This window comes from Vulpes lagopus, chromosome 3 (genome assembly GCF_018345385.1).
Source record: "Vulpes lagopus strain Blue_001 chromosome 3, ASM1834538v1, whole genome shotgun sequence".
Classification (NCBI taxonomy): domain Eukaryota; kingdom Metazoa; phylum Chordata; class Mammalia; order Carnivora; family Canidae; genus Vulpes; species Vulpes lagopus.
In genome coordinates, this window is record NC_054826.1 from 112,630,694 (window position 1) to 112,654,506 (window position 23,813).

The 23,813-nt window shown below is 36.2% G+C and overlaps 1 protein-coding gene across 1 annotated transcript in view; it reads right to left on the reverse strand.

Annotated features, from left to right (window-relative positions):
* Positions 1-967: 967 nt before the first annotated feature.
* LOC121487083 (phospholipid-transporting ATPase ABCA3-like) overlaps positions 968-23,813 on the reverse strand; it is a 171,405-nt gene continuing 148,559 nt past the window's right edge. Inside the window, exons 25-27 of the mRNA XM_041748529.1 lie at positions 9,283-9,470; positions 1,398-1,523; positions 968-1,198 (exon numbers count right to left, since the gene is read on the reverse strand). Of these exons, the coding sequence (XP_041604463.1) occupies positions 968-1,198; positions 1,398-1,523; positions 9,283-9,470 (545 nt within the window). The remainder of the gene's footprint in view (positions 1,199-1,397; positions 1,524-9,282; positions 9,471-23,813) is intronic.

Here is a 23,813-nt window from a genome sequence, read left to right on the forward strand (position 1 = left end):
TGATTCTTTGTCATTTCCTAAAATGCTGGGTGTCACTCTTTTTCCTCTTTTGACAGCTGCCTTTCTTCTGTTTTGTTCACATTCATTATTTCCCCACCCTCACCTGTCTGTGTGTCAACCCACTGCTTCAGCTTTCAATGAATACTATTGAGGTCTATTTTGCTTCACATTTCTGTTTCATTTTCTTCTTGACACTTTCTCTTCATGTGGATTGTGTAATAAAACTTTATCCATATTTTCCTCCTATCTCACTAGTTCTGTCCAATTTTTCTTCAGTTATTCTCTATCATAGAAATGTTGATAATCCTCAGGATTCAGCCCCCATCTCCCTTGTCATTATTATCCATACTCCCAATAGATTATCCATCCAGTTCAAATTTCACTTGTGCTTTGATGAATCGCAAATTTATATCTCTGTATCAGTTCATAGATTCCAATGGCATCTTGGCTGTTCTCCCATTTGAATGTGTCACAGATATCTTACACTTGACATATCCTCTTCCAAACAGACTCATCTCTTGTGTTTAGTTATTGGTAAGTAACTTTCACCTATTCATTGACTCATGATAAAAACACAGGCAATATCTTAAGATCGTTTATTTTCCTTAGAAGTTACATCCAAAAGGAGTCCAAACGCTGTCAATTTGACTTTCTTAGTATCTTTCACAACTACTTTTTCTAATAATTGTTTCATACCAAATTCTTATGTCATAGCGGGTTAAGTGAAATAGCCACTCTTTTTGTTTCTAGTTTGTCCCATTAAAGATAATCATACTTTATTTCAGCCAGAAAGAATATTTGCCTTTTCTCAAACTCAATTATGTTATCATGACTATTGCTGTGTCTGGATTCTGTTACTTTTGAGGAAAGAATATATAATATTATATATTATATAATATATAATAATATATATATATTCCAGCTTCCCTTTTAGGTCCCCCACCCACTTGCCCAGTTGCCTCCTTCTTTAGGGTACCAACTCAGTAATTAGGAGCAGAAATACCTTTCTGATATTTTTGGTGATGTTAAAGCCATCAATCAACACAGCTCCAGACGTTGTGGTCTCCTCTCCAGTCAATATTTTGAATGTGGTGGTTTTCCCAGCTCCATTTAATCCAAGTAATCCAAAGCACTCGGATTTCTGGACTACAAGGGAGATATTTCTTATAGCCTTTACAACTGGACACTTATAATAAATCTGAGAAAATAAGACAAAAGACCCCACAATGTACTGGAGCACTGGTTATGGGCCTACCACAATCATAACCTCAAACCCCTGTAGTGCTCTTCCCCTCTCACTTTCTATTTTACCAGATATATCCAGATCCCAAAGAACTCCAATAGATTAGGAGTACTACTAATAAATTCTTGTGATGTTGATTACTGAATGACTTTACCTTTGTAAGTTCTTTCAGAACCAGTGGGGTATTCTTTAACTTGGGAGGCAGTGCCAGGGCTCTGTTTTCTTCATTTTTTATATCTTCATCCTCATAGTCGTTGATTACTTGACAGGACACTGTAGACTATATTAAGACAAAAGTCACAGATATGAATTCACTTTAGGTATCTAGTTTAAACTGAGTGACCATTTCAAAGCTGACCTGAGGAAGAAATATCAAAGACATCAGAAAATGTTTAATTTCCAAGAGCCCAATTTCCTAAACTCTCATGTGTAAGTTTATTCTTGACTTGCTTAGATTTGGAAATTAGAGACATGAGCATATTTTTATACAGCTATGAGTAAGCACTATGTTCTTGCCAATAACATGGGCACTTCATGGAAAACAAAAGCCACACTTGTACTTGTTGTCTAGTGTGATTTGTTCCAAATAAAATATGTTGAAGACACCATTAGGTCCACGTTAAAAAAAGAATGATTTTTTTCTCTTTTGAAGGAAATACCCTCTATAGGTGAAGTCAGAGCTTGAAGAATAAATTAGGATTTATTGAAAGATTGAAGGTAGGATGGGGATGGAAGAAAGCTGCCATCAGCAGTGGGAGCTTGGTGAGAGATAAGTAGGATTGAAACAAGACATATTTTGTGAATAGTAATTTGTACTGTTTGAGCACAACTTTTTAACTGTCTAGTTTTGCATCAAGCACTCATTTAACAGTACTTCATTTCTGAGGAATGGAGCAGAAGAATGTAGTTAGCTCAGTAAACATGCTAGTCAGAAGAGTGAGAAGAGAGCTGCTTTAAGATTTTTTTTTCTTTTCCATTCTAAAAATTGGATGCATAGCAGCTGTAAGAGTGAACAACTTTGTCCTGATTTCAATATTAGGGGGAAAACATTCACTCTTTTGTCATTATGTTCACTGTAGACTATATAAGTAGAGGCCACTTATTAGGTTGAAATGTTTCCTTTCTTTCCTTAGCAGTCTTTTAAAAAATCACAAATGTTGAATGCTTTTTTTTTTTTTTGCAACAATTGGTGTTAAGATGTGGTTTTTCTTCTTGAGGTTATTAACATTGTGAGTAACAAATTTTCAAATATTAAACTAGCTTTATATTTATGGAATAAGCTCCACTTGTTCATAGTGTATTATTCCTTCCATATATTCTTGGGTTCGGTTTATGAATATTTTGTTGAGAACTTGTGTGTCTGTGTTCATGAGGGATATTGGTTTCTTGTAATTTCTCCATTTTGGTATAGGATGATGGTTTCACAAAATGAATTGGAAAATGTTCCCATTTTTACTTTCTGGGAGAAGTAATGCAGAATTGATGCTATTTCTTTAAAATTTGGTAGAATTCATAAGTGAAATTATATAGGCTTAGCATTTTCTTTTTTGGAGGCTTTATATATGCACATGTCTTTAATTGAAATAAAACTAGTTTCTTTATTCTTGAGTGAGTTTTGATAGTTTGTGTCTTTCTGTTCTGTTTCATAGAAGGTGACAAATTTATGAGATAGACTGGATTTCAATTTCTGTGGTATCCATAGTGGTAGCTCTTCATTTGTCCTCATACTGGTAGTATGTTTCTATTTCATGATTACTCTGGCTATTGGCTTATCAATTACAATCATTTTTTAAATTAGTTTTTGGTTGCATTCATTAATTTATCTCAATTGCTTTTCTGTTTGCAATTTTATTTCTTTTATTTTTATTTACTTTTGCCTGCTCTGAGTCTATTTTACTCTTTTTATCCTAATTTATTGAGGTGGAAGTTTCAGTCATTAACCTGGGACCTTCTTTTTTCTTCTAAAGTTTCAGAGGTGGAATTTAGTCATACATCAGTTGCATATAATGCCCAGTACTCATTCCAAGTGCCCACCTTAATGCCATCACCCAATTATTCTCCCCCCCTCACTTCCCCTCCAGTAATCCTCAGTTTATTTCATAGAGTTTAGCGACTCTTATGGTTTGCCTTCCTCTCAGAATGGCTAAAATTAAAGACTCAAGAAACAACAGATGTTGGCAAGGATGCAGAGAAAGGGGAACCCTCTTACACTGTTGGTGGGAATGCAAACTGGTACAGCCAGTCTGGAAGAATTACTTTTTATACAGCTATGAGTAAGCACTATGGTGCTTACTCTTACACTGTTGGTGGGAATGCAAACTGGTACAGCCAGTCTGGAAGACAGTATGGAGATTCTTCAGAAAGTTAAAAATAGAGCTACCTTATGACCTAGCAATTGAACTACTAGGTACTTATCCAAAGGATACAAACATGTATTGGTTTGTATCGGTGCATGTTTTGAAGCGGTACTTGCACCTCAATGCTTATACCAGCAATGTCCACAATAGCTAAAATATGGAAGGAGCCCAGATGCCCACTGACAGATGAATGGATAAAGAATATGTGAGATATATATATATATATATCTCACATATTCTTTATATATATATAATGGAATATTATTCAGCCATCAAAAAGAATGAAATCTTGCCATTCGCAATGATGTGAATGGAATAGAGGTTATTATGCTAAGTGAAGCAAGTCAAAGAAAGACAAAAATAAAAAAAATAAAAAAGAAAGACAAAAATACCGTATGATTTCACTTGTATGTGGAATTTAAGAAACAAAATGGATGAACATAGGGAAAGGGAAGGAAAAATAAAATGGGACTTTTTTTCAATAATAATGTAAACCATTTAATACTATAAATTTCCCTTAAAACACTGCTTTAGGCACATCCCACAAATTTGGTATGTTTTGGTTTCATTTTCATTCAGTTCAAAATATTTCTTAATTTCCTCTTTGATGGAGGGTTCCAGAGATGTATGTTGTTTAATTTCCCAGTGCTTATAGATGTTCTCCTGTTATATTTTTATCATTCATTTGTAGCTTAATTTCAAGATAATCAGAAAACACTGCATTATTTCTTTAAAAATTGTGAATGGTATTTTGGGTGAAGTTTCCATGTGAAATACTCTTATTAGGGGAAGTGTTCTATAAATATCATCTAGATCTAGTTGGTAGTGTCTTATAGTTCTTCACTGACTTTGTCTTTGTTTTCTACTGATTAGTGAGGGACTATTTGACTATTGACTATTTGACTATTCACCAAAAGCTGTGAATAGGCACACGTTGTTTTGCAGGGGAGACTTCCATATTTTCTTCACCTGAGAAGGGAGTGTGACTTCTTAACAGAGAGAAGTATGCCACTTCAGTAGACTCTTTGTGTTCAGGGGAATCTGGAAATTTAAGATTTTTGGGTCATTAACTCAGATGTTCCTATTCTATGTGTCAGGGTTCCATCCTTTTCTAATAAGAGCTGTGATCTTGGGCAGCCCCAGTGGCTCAGCGGTTTAGCACCGCCTTCAGCCCAGGGTGTGATCCTGGAAACGCGGGATCGAGTCCCATGTCGGGCTCCCTGCAGGGAGCCTACTTCTCCCTCTGCCTGTGTCTCTGCCTCTCACTCTCTATGTCTCTCACGAATAAGTAAATAAAATCTTAAAAAAAGAAATCCGCAGTATTATTAAAAAAAAAAAAGAAAAAAAAGAGCTGTGATCTTGGCATAGCAGATCTGCCTTGGTTGAATTTGACCTTCCTGGAACTCATCAAATCTGAAAATTGGACCTTGAGCCTAAGTACTCACTTTTCTTTGCTTTTCCACTGAAGGAAAATAGAGCTCTCTTACTAATAACTCTCTGCCTTTTATAGAGTAAGGAGTTTAGCAACAGTCTCACAATTCCATTGTTCTAATGGTTGCTATTTTCCCCCATATTTCTTGATTCCTTGATATATCTATCAATTAGTGCATTCTCTTCCTGACATATCATCCCAATTCAGTACTGGTGAAAATTTTAACAACTGGAACATTACTTTGTGTCAGAGGAAATCCGTGTTTCCTTTTCCATCAGTAACATGGCCCTCATTGACAGTGGGGAATCATCTAGTCCTAAAACTCTATCTTATTATATTCTTACTTATTAGAACTATCCTGGTATTAACCTGCAGGTAGAGTTCCCTTGGGGTCAAAACCTGTGTAAAGGAGAGGAAGGAATCAGGAATAGGTAAAGAGAGGAATCAGGCCAAAGGACATCCTCAGTTGACCCCCTAGGAGGAAGCGTGAAGTTGTTTGAGAGGCATTGAGATGACCAAACATTTTACTCTTGTATCTGTAAGTGATTGGATGCAGGCCATCTGGGAAGAAGTGTCACCTTGGAAGACAAGAATTTTTGTAGATGAAGCAATCCATAAAGATAATGACAATTGAAAATTATCTGAAGATAGTGCTCCCAAAAGCTGGGGGCATCAACTTCTTCCCTGAAGGGGGATCTGGGCTAAGAACCCTATGATCATTTCACCAGATGCAGAAAAAGCATTTGACAAAATATAACATTCATTCATGATAAAAGTAGGGTTATAGAAAACATACGTCAACATAATAAAGGCCATCTATGGAGAAAACCCACAGCTAATATCATCATCTATGTGGTAAAACTGAGAGCTTTTCCTCTATGGTCAGAAACAAGACAGGATGTCCACTCTCATCACTGTTTTATTTTTTTTTTAAAGATTTTATTTATTTATTCATGAGAGACACACAGAGAGAGGCAGAGACAGGCAGAAGGAGAAGCAGGCTCCCTGTGGGTAGCCCGATGCGGGACTTAATCCTGGAACCCCGGGATCACACCCTGAGTCAAAGGCAGATGCTCAACCACTGAGCCACCCAGGCATTTTAAAATGGTTTTTAGAAAAGATTTTATTTATTTATCTGAGAGAGAGCGAGAGAGCAGGAGCAGGGGAGAGTGGCAGAGGGAGAGGGAGAAGCAGACTCACTCCTGAGCAGGGAGCCTGACATGGGGCTTGATTCAAGGACCCTGGGATCATGATCTGAGCCAAAGACAGATGCTTAACTGACTCAGCCACCCAGGCACCCCTAATCACTGTTATTTAACATGGTACTGGCAGTCCTAGCCATGGCAATCAGACAACAAAAAGAAATAAAAGGCATCCAAATTGGCGAGAAAGAAGCCAAACTTTCTCTATTTGCAGACAACATAATCCTCAATGTAGAATGTGGAAAGACACCACACACACACACACACACACACACACACACACACGAATGTAGAACTGATAGATGAATTCAGTAAAGTTGCAGGATATAAAAATCAACATATAGAAATCTGTTATGTTGCTATATACCAATAATGAAGCAGTATAAAAAGAAATTAAAGAATCAATCTCATTTAGGATTGCCCAAAAAACAATAAGATACTTAGAAATAAACCTAACCAAAGAAGTAAAAGATCTGTACTCTAAAAACCATAAAACACTGATGAAAGTAATTGAAAATGACACAAAGAAATGGAAAGACATTCCATGCTCATGGATTGGAAGAACAAATATTCTTCATAAAAAGTCTATATTACCCAAAGCAATCTACACATTAAATGCAATCCCTATCTAAATACCAACAGCATTTTTTTTTTGCAGAGCTAGGACAAATAATCCTAAAATTTAAATGGAACCACAAAGGACCCTGAATAGCCAAAGCAACCTTGAGAAAGCAAAGCACGAGAGCCTGGGTAGCTCAGTTGGTTAAATGTCTGCCTTCGGCTCAGGTCATGATCCCAGGGTGCTGGGATTGAGCACTTGCATCGGGCTTCCTAGTCAGCTGGGAGCCAGCTTCCACCTCTCCTCTCCTCTTGTGCTCTCTGTTGCTATCTCTGTCTATCTCAAATAAACAAATAAAATCTTTAAAAAAAAGCAAAAACAAAGCAAAGCGAAGCTGGAAGCTTCAAGTTACATTACAAAGCTGAAGTGATCAAAACAGTATGGTGCTAGCACAAAAATAGATACTAGATCAATGAAGCAGAATAGAAAACTCAAAAATGAACCCACAACTATATGGTCAATTAATCTTTAAAAAAAAGCAGGAAAGAATATCCAATGGGAAAAAGACAGTCTCTTCAACAAATAGTGTTCAGAAAACTGGACAGCAACATGCAAAAGAATGAAACTGGACCACTTTCTTACACCATTCAGAAAAATAAATTTGAAATGGATTAAAGACCTAAAGGTGAGATAGGAAATCATAAAAATCCTAGGGGAGAATACAGGAGAATACAGGCAGTAACCTCTTTGACATAGCAACTTCCTTCTAGATGTTTCTCCCGAGGAAAAGAAACAAAAGCAGAAATAAGCTATTGGGACTTCATCAAAATAAAAAGCTTCTGCACAGTGAAGGAAACAATCAACAAAACTAAAAGAAAACCTATGGAGTGAGAGAAGATATTTGAAAATTATATCTATATCTATATGTCTATGTATCTATATCTATCTATATGCATGTATGTATGTATGTATGTATGTATGTATCTATCTATCTATCTATCTATCTATCTATCTATCTATCTACTATCTATAGAGAGAGAGAGAGAGAGAAAGTAGTGCAAGCCCAATGCAGAGCTTGATCCCATGACCTGAGATCATGGGATCATGATCCCAAAACTAAGAGTCAAACATTCAAGAAACTGAGCCACACAGGTGCTCCTGGAGAGATAATCTTAAGCAGTCTGCAAGCTTAGCATGGAGCCTTACACTGGGCTCAATCTCAGACATGAAATCATGACCTGAGCTGAAATCAAGAGTTGGATGCTTACTTGACTGAGTCACCCAGGTGTCCCACAAATGACATATCTGATGAAGGATTAGCATCCAAAATAAATAAAGAACTTATAAAAGTCAATACTCAAAAATGAATGATCCAGTTAAAAAATGGACAGAAGACATGAATAAACATTTTCCCAAAGAGGATATCCATATGGCCCACAGACACATGAAAAGATGCTCAACATTACTGATTATCAGGGAAACACAAATCAAAACTACAATGAAATGTCATTTGACACTGTCAGAATGGCTTGAATCAGAAACACAAGAAATAACAGGTGTTGGTGAGGAAGTGGAGAAAGGGGAACCCTCTAGCACTGTTGGTGGGAATGCAAACTGTGCAGTCACTCTGGAAAATAGGACCTTTTAATTCTCATAGATAATTGTGATTTTTTTCTCATCCTAATTAAAATTCCAAGTAGTGGAAGAGACCATATGGTCTCAAGATATCTTTCCTTGTGAAATAGTAAGGATATGCAGACTCAGAGAAATTTATGGCCAAGATCTAGAGCCACCCCTGAATAGCACCCAGGGACAGAATTCAGATGAATGAAATTACAGAGAGACAGATATAGTGGTTCCTGCATCAAGAGGTTCAAGTATAGACTGGAAGGAATTCAGTAATTGAATGGATGGACCATTAAAAGAATTTTTAAAATCCTAAGCAAAACCCTGAGCTTATGTGAAATCTTGAGAGCTATATAAAGAAGTAATGAACAATCTGACTGGTAGAAGCCATGAAGCCCTACAATACTACATAGTTTTTTGTTTTCTATAAAATAAATAAAGATTTATTTATTCATTTAAGGGGGAGAGAGAGGGAGAATCTCAAGCTGACTCCCTGCTAACTGCAGAGCCCAACATGGGGGCTCAATCCAACCCTGAGATCATGACCTGAGCTGAAATCAAGAGTCAGACACTTAACCAGCTGAGCAACCTAGGCACTCTACTACATAGTGTTTAAAAAGTCAATTCCATATTTATAGCTAAATACAACTCAGACTGTAGGTGCAAAAAGCAGTGCTTTCTATCATAGTCAATCCAGTTAAAATGAGAGACTTATGATTCAAATTAGTTCCAGTTAGATCTTGAGATAATTGTGTGCTATTTTATTTATCAAGTAATAGAGATAGGAATATGTATATTCATACATTTTGGCCTAATAGTGAGATTTCTTTGAGTTGTATCTAAAGTCTATGTTAGTCACTTACCTTCTTGCCTTTTGTGAATATGTTGTGGACATTAGATATAATTTTATGAAAGACAAAGTTTTCCAGGCTCCAGGATGTAGCCTCCAGACACAAAAGCAAAAGTAGATAAAATAAGCCCAAGATAGCCAATGCAATCAAAAATTTTGCAATCCCATGTTTTCCAAAATTATAGACACTGTTCTCGATAACTGAGAATGATAAAAGAGATAGCCTTACTTTAAAAACTGATGCAAAGTCTAAGATGACACCAAATTTAAGAAATATAGAATCAAATGAATTTTAAATTCGATTTAAAGAAGTATAGAATATGGAAAATAATTATTTTAATATTTTATTCATTTCTGCTATCTTTCTGGATATCTATAGTTTTTATAATAGTTTTTCTGCCAGTGATTTTTTCCTCTAGTTTTTACCAGTTTGGATGGGAGATAATATTACAACATACTCAATGAATTTTAAAGGCTGAGCCTCCATAAATACAATGCTTAGTAATGAAGAAAACAAATAAATTAAAGGTATTTATGGCATACCTAACGATTATTGTAGGCCATGTCAAATAATTAAAGTCCTTTAAAGTGAGAAAAACTTTTATTCTATAAATAGGTAAAAGTTTTAAGTAGGAAAAGAATATAACGGCAATAATCATAAGGAAGAAAACAACAAACAGTTGAAATGGACAGTGGCTTATAGTTTTTGGGTTTACTACAGAGAAAATTAACTAATACCAACAGCTAAATTCTAGATATGCAAATAACAGACATCTCTGAGATGTGAGATACATCACCGTCTTTTCATCAGAATTGTATTTTCTGATGTGCCAATATGCAAAAATGCAATGTTTTGTTGTAACAAAATACACATAAAATTGACCTTTTTAAAGTGTACAATTCAGTGGCAATACATTCATAATGTTCTGCAAACTTACCACTACCTAGATACATAACATTTTAATTACCCCAAAAGAAAACCCAGTATCTATGAACCAGTCATTTTAATCCCCCTTCCTCTAGCCACTGGTAACCACTAATCTACTGTCTCTATGAATTTGCCTACTTTGGACATTTTATATAAATGGAATCATACACTAAGTGGCCTTTTGTGTCTCTTTCACTTAGCATAATGTTTTGAAGGCTCATCAATGTTGTAACATGGGTCTGTAATAAATTTCTCTTTATTGTTGAATATTATTCCATTGTATGGATATACTACATTTTGTTATCCACTTAGCAGTGGATGAACATCTGGATTATTTCCATTTCTGGGAAAAAACTTTTATGAATAATGCTGCTATGAGCATTTGTGTGCAAGTTCTTGTTTAAATACTTATTTTCAATTCTTTTGGATATATATTCAGGAGTGCAATTGTTGGGTCATATGGTAATTCTATGTTTAGAGTTATCAAACTTTTTCAAAGCAGCTGCAACATTTTACATTCATACCAGCAATCTATGAGGGTAAGAATTTCTCTACATTCTCATCAAACCTTTAATACTTTTCATATTTTGACTATAGCCATCCAAATAGGTGTGACGTGATATCTCATTGTGCATTTTTTATGGAATATATTTGACATGTAACATTGTGTAAATTTAAGGTGTTTAACATGCTTCTTTAAAAAATTTATATATTGTAACATGATTGCCAATGTAGCGATATTGATCACATTACATATTTATAGTACAATATTATTATCTGTATTCATTATACTGTGTATTAGAGATCTATGGCTTACTTAGTACTCATTACAAGTTTGTGACCTTAAACACCATCACTCTTAGCATCTGTCCTCCATCCCCAAGTAACCAACATTTTGTCCTGTGTTTTTTACAGGTTTAAGTTTTTTAGATTCTGCATTTAAGTGATACTACTATACAGTACTTGTTTCTGACTAACATTGTTTAGCATAATGTGCTTGTTTCACCCATGTTGTCTCAAATGGTAGAGTATCTTCTATTTCCATGGCTTAATAACATTCTGCTGTGTTTATGTACCATATTTTTTTTATCCTTCATTCACTGATGGGCATTTGGGTTGTTTCCATATCTTGGCTATTGTGAATAATGCTGTGATATATGCACAGGAGTGAATATATCTTTTCAAAATCCTGTTTTCATTTCCTTTGGGCATCTACCTAGAACTGGAATTGCTGGATCATATGGTAGATATATTTTTAGGTTTTTGAGGCACCTCCACATTGTTTTCCATAATAGTTGGGCTGATTTACATTCCCACCAACAACGTATAAAAGTTCCCTTTCTACCATATCCTTCCCAGAACCTGTCATTTCTTATCTTCTTGGTGACAGCCTTTCTAATAGGCATGAAGTGATAATTTCATTGCAATTTTGATGTCCATTTCTCTGATGATTATTGAAGTGAAGTATCTACTCAAGTGCCTGTTGGCCATCTTTTTGGCTATTTTTTTTATTGGAGTTCAATTTGCCAACATATAGTATAACACCCAGTGCTCATCCTGTCAAGTGCCCCCCTCAGTGCCCCTTACAAGTCAACCCCATCCCCCCTCCCACCTCCCCTTCCACTACCCCTTGTTTGTTTCCCAGAGTTAGGAGTCTCTCATGTGATTTTTCCCACTCATTTTCTCTCCTTTCCCCTATAATCCCTTTCACTATTTTTTTATATTCCCCATATGAGTGAAACCATATAATATTTGTCCTTCTCTGATTGACTTACTTCACTCATTATAATACCCTCCAGTTCCATCCACGTCAAAGCAAATGGTATTTCTCCTTTCTAATGGCTGAGTTATATTCCATTGTGTACATAGACCACATCTTCTTCATCCATTCATCTTTTGATGGACACCGAGGCTCCTTCCACAGTTTGGCTATTGTGGACATTCCTGCTATAAACATTGGGGTGCAGGTGCTTTTCACTGCATCTGTATCTTTGGGATAAAACCGAGCAGTGCAATTGCTGGGTTGAAGGGTAGCTCTATTTTTAACTCTTTGAGGAACGTCCACACTGTTTTCCAGAGTGGCTGTACCAGTTCACATTCCCATCAACAGTGCAAGAGGGTTCCCCTTTCTCCACATCTTCTCCAAAATTCATTGTTTCCTATCTTGTTAATTTTCACCATTGTCATTGGTGTGAGGTGGCATCTCATTGTGGTTTTGGTTTGTATTTCCCTGATGGCAAGTGATGCAGAGCATTTTCTCATGTGCTTGTTGGCCATGCCTATGCCTTCCTCTGTGAAATTTTTGTTCTTTTGTCCATTTCATGATTGGATTGTTTGTTTCTTGGGTGTTGAGTTTAATAAGTTCTTTAGAGATCTTGGATACTAGCCCTTTATCTGATAATGTCTTCTCCCATTCAGTACATTGCCTTTTAGTTTTGATGACTATTTCTTTAGCTGTTCAGAAGCTTTTTATCTTGGTTGTATTACAAAGCTGTGGTCATCAAGACAGTGTGGTACTGGCACAAAAACAGACACATAGATCAATGGAACAGAATAGAGAACAGACACATAGATCAATGGAACAGAATAGAGAACCCAGAAGTGGACCCTGAACTTTATGGTCAACTAATATTCGATAAAGGAGGAAAGACTATCCATTGGAAGAAAGTCTCTTCAACAAATGGTGTTGGGAAAATGGGACATCCACATGCAGAAGAATGAAACTAGACCACTCTCTTTCACCATACACAAAGATAAACTCAAAATGGATGAAAGATCTAAATGTGAGACAAGATTCCATCAAAATCCTAGAGGAGAACACAGGCAACACCCTTTTTGAACTTGGCCACAATAACTTATTGCAAGATACATCCACGAAGGCAAAAGAAACAAAAGCAAAAATGAACTATTGGGACTTCATCAAGATAAGAAGCTTTTGCACAGCAAAGGATACAGTCAACAAAACTAAAAGACAACCTACAGAATGGGAGAAGATATTTGCAAATAACATATCAGATAAAGGGCTAGTTTCCAAAATCTATAAAGAACTTATTAAACTCAACACCAAAGAAACAAACAATCCAATCATGAAATGGGCAAAAGACATGAAGAGAAATCTCACAGAGGAAGACATAGACATGGCCAACATGCACATGAGAAAATGCTCTGCATCACTTGCCATCAGGGAAATACAAATCAAAACCACAATGAGATACCACCTCACACCAGTGAGAATGGGGAAAATTAACAAGGCAGGAAACAACAAATGTTGGAGAGGATGCAGAGAAAAGGGAACCCTCTTACACTGTTGGTGGGAATGTGAACTGGTGCAGCCACTCTGGAAAACTGTGTGGAGGTTCCTCAAAGAGTTAAAAATAGACCTGGCCTACGACCCAGCAATTGCACTGTTGGGGATTTACCCCAAAGATTCAGATGCAATGAAACGCCGGGACACCTGCACCCCGATGTTTCTAGCAGCAATGTCCACAATCGCCAAACTGTGGAAGGAGCCTCGGTGTCCATCGAAAGATGAATGGATAAAGAAGATGTGGTTTATGTATACAATGGAATATTACTCAGCCATTAGAAACGACAAATACCCACCATTTGCTTCAACGTGGATGGAACTGGAAGGTAATATGCTGAGTGAAGTAAGTCAATCGGAGAAGGACAAACAGTGTATGTTCTCATTCATTTGGGGAATATAAATAATAGTGAAAGGGAAAATAAGGGAAGAGAGAAGAAATGTGTGGGAAATATCAGAAAGGGAGACAGAACATAAAGACTCCTAACTCTGGGAAATGAACTAGGCGTGTTGGAAGGGGAGGAGGGCAGGGTTGGGGGTGAATGGGTGACGGGCACTGAGGGGGACACTTGATGGGATGAGTACTGGGTGTTATTCTGTATGTTGGTAAATTTAACACCAATAAAAATTAATTTATTTAAAAAAAAGAAGTTTTTTACCTTTTTAAAAAATTTTTTATTTATTTATGATAGTCACAGAGAGAGAGAGAGAGAGGCAGAGACACAGGCAGAGGGCTAAGCAGGCTCCATGCACCAGGAGCCCGATGTGGGATTCGATCCCAGGTCTCCAGGATCGCGCCCTGGCCAAAGGCAGGCGCCAAACTGCTACGCCACCCAGGGATCCCAGAAGCTTTTTATCTTGATTAAATCCCAATAGTTCATTTTTGCTTTTGTTTCCCTTGCCTTCATAGATGTATCTTGCAAGAAGTTGCCGTGGCCAAGTTCAAAAAGGGTGTTGCCTGTATGTTCCTCTAGGATTTTGATGGATTCTTGTCTCATTTAGATCTTTCATCCATTTTGAGTTTATCTTTGTGTATGGTGTAAGAGAATGGTTCAGTCTCATTCCACTGCATGTGGCTGTCCAATAATCCCAGCATCATTTATTGAAGAGACTGTCTTTTTTCCAGTAGATAGTCTTCCCTGCTTTGTTGAATATTAGTTGACCATAGAGTTGATGGCCCATTTCTGGGTTCTCTATCCTGTTCATTGATCTATGTGTCTGTTTTTGTGCCAGTACCACACTGTCTTGATGAGTACAGCTTTGTAGTACAAAAATTTGAATTTTGAAATTTGGCTCTGGTTTTCTTTTTCAATATTTCCCTGGCTATTTGGAGTCTTTTCTGATTCCACACAAATCTTAAGATTATTTGTTCCAACTCTCTGAAGAAAAGTCCATGGTATTTTGGTACGGATTGCATTGACCGTGTAAATTGCTCTGGGTAGCATAGACATTTTCACAATATTAATTCTTCCAATCCATGAGCATGGAATATTTTTCCATCTCCTTGTGTCTTCCTCAATTTCTTTCAGAAGTGTTCTGTAGTTTTCAGGGTATTGATCCTTTACCTCTTCGGTTAGGTTTATTCCTAGGTATCTTATGCTTTTGGGTGCAATTGTAAATGGGATTGACTCCTTAATTTCTCTTTCTTCAGTCTCATTGTTAGTGTATAGAAATGCCACTGAATTTCTGGGCATTGATTTTGTATCCTGCCACATTGCCACATTGCTGTATGAGTTCTAGCAATCTTGGGGTGGAGTCTTTTGGGTTTTCTATGTACAGTATCATGTCATCTGCAAAGAGGGAGAGTTTGACTTCTTCTTTGCCAATTTGAATGCCTTTTATTTCTTTTTGTTGCCTGATTGCTGAGGCTAGGACTTCTAGTACTATGTTGAATAGCAGTGGTGAGAGTGGACATCCCTGTCGTGTTCCTGATCTTAGGGGAAAAACTTTCAATATTTCCCCTATTGAGAATGATATTTGCTGTGGGCTTTTTGTAGATGGCTCTTAAGATGCTGAGGAATGTTCCCTCTATCCCTACACTCTGAGGAGTTTTGATCAGGAATGGATTCTGTATTTTGTCAAATGCTTTCTCTCCATCTATTGAGAGGATCATATAGTTCTTTTTTCTCTTGTTGATGTGAATTGTAAAATTTGAAAATTCCAAAGATAACGTGAAAATCCTTACAGCAGCAAGAGACAAGAGATTCCTAACTTATTTGAGGAGAAATATTAGATTAACAGCAGACCTCTCCACAGAGACCTGGTAGGCCAGAAAGAGCTGGCATGATATAATCAGGGCACTAAATGAGAAGAACATGAAGCCAAGAATAGTTTATCCAGCAAGGCTCTCATTCAGAATAGAAAGAGAGATAAAGAGCTTCCAAGATAGGTAGAAACTGAAAGAATATGTGACCACCAAACCAGCTCTTCAAGAAATATTACAGGGGACCCTCTAAAAGAAAGAGGAAGCCCCAAAAAATAATGCACAAAAACAAGGACTGAATAGGTATTATGATGACACTAAATTCATATCTTTCAATAGTTACTCTGAACGTGAGTGGGCTAAATGATCCCATTTAAAGATGCAGGATATGGGACTGGATAAAAAAGCAAGACCCATCTATTTGCTGTCTACAAGAGACTCATTTGGACCTAAGGACAACTCCAGCCTGAAAATGAAAGGTTGGAGAATCATTTACCATTCAAATGGTCCTCAAAAGAAAGCTGGGGTAGCAATCTTCATATCAGATAAATAAAAGTTTATTCCAAATACTGTAGTAAGAGATGAAGAGGGACATTATATCATACTTAAAGGGTGTATCCAACAAGAGGACCTAACAATCATGAATATTTATGCCCCTAATGTGGGAGCTGCCAAGTATATCAATCAATTAATAACCAAAGTAAAGACATACTTAGTTAATAATACACTAATAGTAGGAGACTTCAACATGGCATTTTATGCAAATGACAGATCTTCTAAGCAACATCTGCAAAGAAACATGGGCTTTAAGTGATACATTGGACCAGATGGATTTCACAGATATACACAGAACTTTCCAGCCCAACGCAACTGAATACACATTCTTCTCAAGTGCACATGGAACTTTCTCCACAATAGACCACTATTGGGTCAAAAATCAGGTCTTAACCAATACCAAAGATTGGAATTGTTTCCTGCATATTTTCAGACCACAATGCTTTGAAACTAAACTCAATCACAAGAAGAAATTTGGAAGAAACTCAAACATATGAAGGTTAAAGAGAACCCTGCTAAAAGATGAATGGGTCAACCAGGAAATTAGAGAAGAATTAAAAAGATTCATGGAAGCCAATGATAATGAAGATACAATCATTCAAAATCTTTGGAACACAGCAAAAGCAGTCCTGAGAGGGAAATATGCCTGTTGGCCATTTTGATGTCTTTTTTACAAAGATGTTTCTTTAATTTTTCTGTTTTTAAATTGGATTGTTCGTTTTTATTTTAAGTTGACTGCATTCTTTATGTATTTTGAATATTAACTTCTTATGGTTTGCAAAAATTTTCTTCCATTTTCTGGTTTGTGTTTCTCATTTTGTAATATAGTTTTATAGTATAATGGCACAATGCTGTGACCATATGCAATAATACTAAGTAAAGCAAAAGCAGGAGCAAATTATGAAAACAATATTTGAAATGAACAAAAGAGAAATTTTAAAACTTAAATTTAAACTAAAATCTTTTTTTAAATAATAAATTTATTTTTTATTGGTGTTCAGTTTGCCAACATACAGAATAACACCCAGTGCTCATCCTGTCCAGTCCCCCCCTCAGTGCCCGTCACCCAGTCACCTCCACCCCCCACCCTCCTCCCCTTCCCCCAACCCTAGTTCGTTTCCCAGAGCTAGGAGTCTTCATGTTCTATCTCCCTTTCTGAAATTTCCTACCCATTTCTTCTCCCTTCCCTTCTATTCCCTTTCACTATTATTTATATTCCCCAAATGAATGGGACCATATAATGTTTGTCCTTCTCCAATTGACTTATTTCACTCAGCATAATACCCTCCAGTTCAATTACATATAAAGAACCTAACTAGATATATACCTTTGTGAGACTTTAAGAAGAAAAAGATGAGGCAGATATTTGGTTAGAAATTTGAAAAAGCAAAAAAAAAAAAAAAAAAAAAAAAGAAATTTGAAAAAGCACAAGAAAGTTAAAAATATTGCAACTAACAAAATAAGATTTAAAAGAGTTAAAAGAATAAAAACAAAGGCTGATTCTTGAAAATGCTGTATATTTATATAAGCTTTTGGTAAGAAAGAAAATAAAAAATAAGGGATCCCCCTCCCTGCAAATATGCTATATTAGGAAGGAGAAAGTAGATACGACTTATAATTATGGAAGAGAATAAAATAATTATATTCAGCTTTATGTCAGTGACTAGAAATCAGATTTTTTTCAAAAATTATGTTTTATACCAACTTTTTAAAGAGAAAATACAGATTAAAAAATTCTAGTTAGTTATCACACAGTGTAATATTTTTTTCAGGTGTACAATATTGTGATTCAGCACTTCCATATAACATCCAGTGCTCATCACAACAATTGTACTCCTTAATCTTCATCATCTATTTCACCAGTCTCCCATCACCTCCCCTCTGGTAACCATCACTTTGTTCTCTATAGTTAATACTATGCTTCTTGCCCCTGAGAGCCTGAGGGTTCCACTGCCCCTCCTGGCATCCTGTCCGAGGTTCCTCAAAGAGTTAAAAATAGACCTGCCCTATGACCCAGCAATTGCACTGCTGGGGATTTACCTCAAAGATATAGATGCAGTGAAACACCGGGACACCTGCACCCCAATGTTTATAGTGGCAATGTCCACAATAGCCGAACTGTGGAAGGAGCCTTGGTGTCCATTAAGATGAATGGATAAAGAAGATGTAGTATATGTATACAATGGAATGTTATTCAGCCATTAGAAATGACAAATACCCACTATTTGCTTCAACATGGAGAGACCTAGAGGGTATTATGCTGAGTGAAATAAGTCAATCGGAGAAGGATAAACATTATATGGTCTCATTCATTTGGGGAATATAAAAATTAGTAAAAGGGAATAAAGGGAAAGGAGAGAAAATGAGTGAAAATATCAGTGAGGGTGACAAAACACGAGAGACACCTAACTCTGGGAATTGAACAAGGGGTAGTGGAAGAAGAAGTGGGCGGGGGGTCGGGGTGACTGGGTGATGGGCAATGAGGGGGGCACTTGGTGTTATGCTATATGCTGACAAATTGAACTCCAATAAAAAAAATTAAAAAAAATTAAAAAAAATACTATGCTTCTTGGTTTGCTTCCCTCTATCCACCCCCCATTGTCTTTTGTTTTGTTTCTTAAATTCGACATATGCACGAAATGATGTGGTTTCTGCCTTTCTCTGGCTGACTTATTTTGCTTAGCATAATACTCTATAGCTCCAACCATGTCACTGAAAATTGGCAAGATTTCATTCATTTTTAAAAATTTTTTAAAATTTTTAAAAAAATTTTTTGATTTTTTAAAATTAAAAAAAAATTTTTTTGATTTCATTCATTTTGATGTCTGATCCATGTCACTGCAAATGGCAAGATTTCATTCTTTTTTATTGTGTGTATATATATATATATATATACACATATATTTTATATATATACAATAAAAAATATATTTTGATATATACATCTTCTTTATCCATTCATCAGTTGATGGACATTTGGGCTCTTTCCATAATTTCCCTATTGTAGATAATGCTGTTATAAACATCGAGGTGCATGCATCCCTTCAAATCAGTATTTTTATATTTTTTTGGTAAATACCTAGTAGTGCCATTGCTGGATTATAGGGTAGTTCTATTTAACTTTTTTTTTTTTTTTTTTTTTTTTGAGGAACCTCCTTATTATTCTCGAGAGTGGCTGCACTAGTTTGCATTCCCACCACATCACCCTTGCCAACACCTCTTGATTCTTGCCTGGTTGATTTTAGCCATTCTTTTTTTTTTTTTTTTTAAAGATTTTATTTATTTATTCATGAGAGAGAGAGAGAGAGAGAGAGAGAAAGAGAGAGAGAGAGAGAGGCAGAGACACAGGCAGAGGGAGAAGCAGGCTCCCTGCAGGAAGCCCAATGTGGGACTCGATCCCAGGTCTCCAGGATCACGTCCTGGGCCGAAGGTGCCGCTAAACCGCTGACCCACCCAGGTTGCCCGGTTTTAGCCATTCTGACAGGTGTGAGGTGATATTTCATTGTGGTTTTATGTTTTTCTTATGATCAGTAATATTGAGTATCTTTTCATGTGTCTGTTGGCCATCTGGATGTCCTCTTCAGAAAAATGTCTATTCATATCTTGTCTATTTTTAAATGGATCATTCATTTTTTTGGGGGTGCTGAGTTTTATAATTTCTTTATATATTTGTGATACTAACCCTTTATCAGATTTGTCATTTGTAAATATCTTCTCCCACTCCTTAGGTTTTCTTTTAGTTTTGTTGATTGCTTTGCTATGCAGAAGCTTTCTTTTTCTTTTCCCTTCATTTCTTTTTAAAGTAGGATTAAATGCAGAGCTTGAACTTATGACCCTGAGATCAGGATCTGAGCTGAGATCAAGAGTCAGACGCTTAGCCTACTGAGCTACCCAGGCACCCCTGTGCAGAAGCTTTTTATTTTAATGAAGTCCCAATAATTTATTTTTTGCTTATATTTCCCTTGCCTTAGGAGACATATTTTGAAGGAAGTTGCTTTGGCTGATGCTAAGGAGATTACTGCCTGTGTTCTCCCCTAGGATTTTATGATTTCAGGTCTCACATTTAGATCTTTAACCCTTTTTGAATTTACCTTTGTGTCTGGTGTAAGAAAGTGGTCTACTTTCATTCTTATGCATGTTGCTGTCCAGTTTTCCCAACACCATTTGTTGAAGAGACTTTTTCCCATTGGATAGTATTTCCTGTTTTCTTGGAGATTATTTGACCATATAGTTGGAGATTAATTGACCAGAATAATTTTTAAAAGAAAAATATAAATTACCATACTCATGTGGATTGAATTATGGAAAGAATAGACCAATAACTGAAGAAATTGTTAAAGAGCTCCCAGGAAAAAATATAGCAAATTTAAACAGCTTCACAAGCTTAGCTCTATCAAGAATCAAAAAATTTCTATATTATCTGAAAATTTTCAGAGTTCCCACTTCCAAATGGTCAGTTGAGCACACACATTTCCTTCCTTCCTTTCCTAAAATCTCTTTCAAATGTCATTAGAGCTATACAAAGAAGTATAAATCCATAATAACGTGGAGAATGGAAGTGGGGGAAATAGATAACTTGAAATTTTGTTGACTTTTTGTAAGAGGGAAAGATGTCTGGGTGGTGGTGATGCATAAACCAAAGAAGAAAAAAATCGTGGCCCTCAGAGACAAAATCCTAGAGAAGTTCTAAATGAAATATTGCCTGTTGTGGTCTTGTGAAACAGTATTTATGGTATTTAATAAAAGTGCTGTACAGCTTTATTTCTATCTTAGACATACAAACCTCCATTCTGTTCTTTAAACACATATGGTCCTTTAATTTGAGGCATTTGTTCTTACTCTTCCATCAGTCTGAAATATCATTCCTCCAGCTCTACACTGGCTAGTTGAATCTCATCATTTTAGCCATCAGATCCAATACTACTCTGCAGAGATGTTCTCTATAAATGTTCTATCTGAGGTGGCCCAAGTTTATCTTTTTTTTTTTTTAAATAAAGATTTTATTTGAGAGAGCATGCACAAGAGAAAGTGAGCGTGAGCGGGGGGCGGGGGAGGAAGACAGGGGGAAGGTAAGAGGTAGAGGGAGAAGCAGACTCCCCAATAAGCAGGGACCCCGATATGGAGCTTAATCACAGGACCCCAGGATCATGACCTTAGCTGAAGGCAGATGCTTAACTGAGTGATCCACCCAGGTCCCCCTGTTACTCTTATACTTCATTTATTCCTCTTATTGTTTTATTTCTACATGCAACCATTGTTTTTATTTACTAACCTTTTAATTTTTCCCCCACCTGTCCCAACCCTTAGAATAAAAGCCCTGTGAAACCAGGGATCTGTCTTCTTCAGTATTAGTACACAAGGTATAGCAAATAGTAAGAGTTCAAGAAAGAGAAAACAGAAGAAATGGAGGAAAAGTGATAAATGAAATTATAGATTTTTTCCCCCTAGCACTTGATGACTAGAGCCTTTGAGTTGAAATAGCCATCAAATGATAAGTAGAATTAAGGGGGGGAGTTATTGATGCCTGGACAGTTCATGGTACAATTTCACAAGAAAAAAGATAATGAGGGAAGCCTGGGTGGCTCAGCGGTTGAGCGCCTGCCTTTGGCCCAAGGCATGATCCTGGAGTCCCAGGATCAAGTCCCACATTGGGCCCTCTGCATGGAGTCTGCTTCTCCCTCTGCCTGTGTCTCTGCCGTTCTCTTTCTCTTTCTCTTTCTCTTTCTCTTTCTCTTTCTCTTTCTCTTTCTCTTTCTCTTTCTCTCTCTCCCTCTCTCTCTTTCTGTCTCTCATAAATAAAATCTTTAAAAAAAGATAATGATTTTCTGAAGATAGAAGTTTTCAAAGTCTATCTGTAGAGAAAATAAATTAGCATCAGAATCCTCTTAAGCAATATGGATTACCATCAGAAAATCAATTAACTTAATACACCATATTAAAAGAATAAAGCACAAAACCCCCATAAGATCTCAAAGACACAGAAAAAGCACTTGATCCAACTTATGACAAAAACTCTTAATAAACTAGGAATAGAATGGACCTTCCTCAAACTAATAAAGAGAATCTATGAAAAACCTACAGCTAAAAATCATACTTAATGATGAATGACTGATTAAGATTCCTCTTAAGACTGGGAACAAGGCAAGGATGTTTACTCCCATCACTACAATTCAACATTGTACTGGAAGTTTTAGTCAGTAAAATAAAATATAGAAAAAAATAAAAGAAACCTTGATTTTGAAAGGAAGAAGTAAGGGTATTCACAAACAACATAATCCTCCATATGGCAAAATCTTAAGGAATCCACAAGAAAACCACTAGAACTAATAAATGAGTTAATTAAATGCACAGGATATAAGACCAAAAAGTCATAGTATTTTAAGTATATACAAAAAATCATTTGGATTTCTATATACTAGCAGTGAGTAGAAGAAAATAAAATTGAGAAGACAATGTCAAGATTGCTTTGGGTATTTGGGATCTTTTGTGGTTTCATACAAATTTAGGATTATTTGTTCTACTTCTGTGAAAATGCTGGTGGTATTTTGATAGGGACTGCATTAAATGTGTATTTTGCTATGGGTAGTATGGACATTTAAACAATATTTGTTCTTCTAACTCATGAGTACGGAATGTCTTTCCATTTCTTTGTGTCTTCTTCAATTTCTTTCATCAGTGTTTTATAGTTTTCAGAGTACAAGTCTTTCACCTCTTTGGTTAGGTTTATTCCTATGTATTTTATTATTTTATTTTCTTTTTTGTGCAATTATAAATGAGATTGATTCCTTAATTTCTCTTTCTTCTGCTTCTTTATTGATCTATAGAAGTGCAATAGATTTCTATACATTGGTTTGTATCCTGCAAATTTTCTGAATTCATGTTATCAGTTCTAGCAGTTTTTTTTGTGTAATCTTTTGGGTTTTCTATATCCAGTATCATGTCATCTGCAAATAGTGAAAGCTTTGCTTCTTCCTTGCTTATTTGGATGTCTTTTAATTTCTTTTTGTTGTCTGATCTTGCAGCTAGGACTTCCAGCACTATGTTGGATAAGAGTGGACATCCTGTATAAGAATACTGATTTGAAGGGGCACATGCAATGTTGATAGTACCACTATCAACAATAGCCAAATTATGGAAAGAATTTATTTATTTATTTATTTTTTTTTTTTTTTAAATTTTTTTATTTATTTATGATAGTTACAGAGAGAGAGAGAGAGAGAGGCAGAGACATAGGCAGAGGGAGAAGCAGGCTCCATGCACCGGGAGCCTGATGTGGGATTCGATCCTGGGTCTCCAGGATCGCGCCCTGGGCCAAAGGCAAGCGCCAAACCACTGCGCCACCCAGGGATCCCTGGAAAGAATTTAAATGTCCATTGACTGATGAATGGATAAAGATGATGTGGGATAGATACATACATATGTACACACATATACATACACACATATGTCCATGTATACATATGTAACACACATATAGGTACACATATGTAGGCATGTATATGTGTGAATATATGCACACAATGAAATATTAGTCATCAAAAAGAATGATACCTT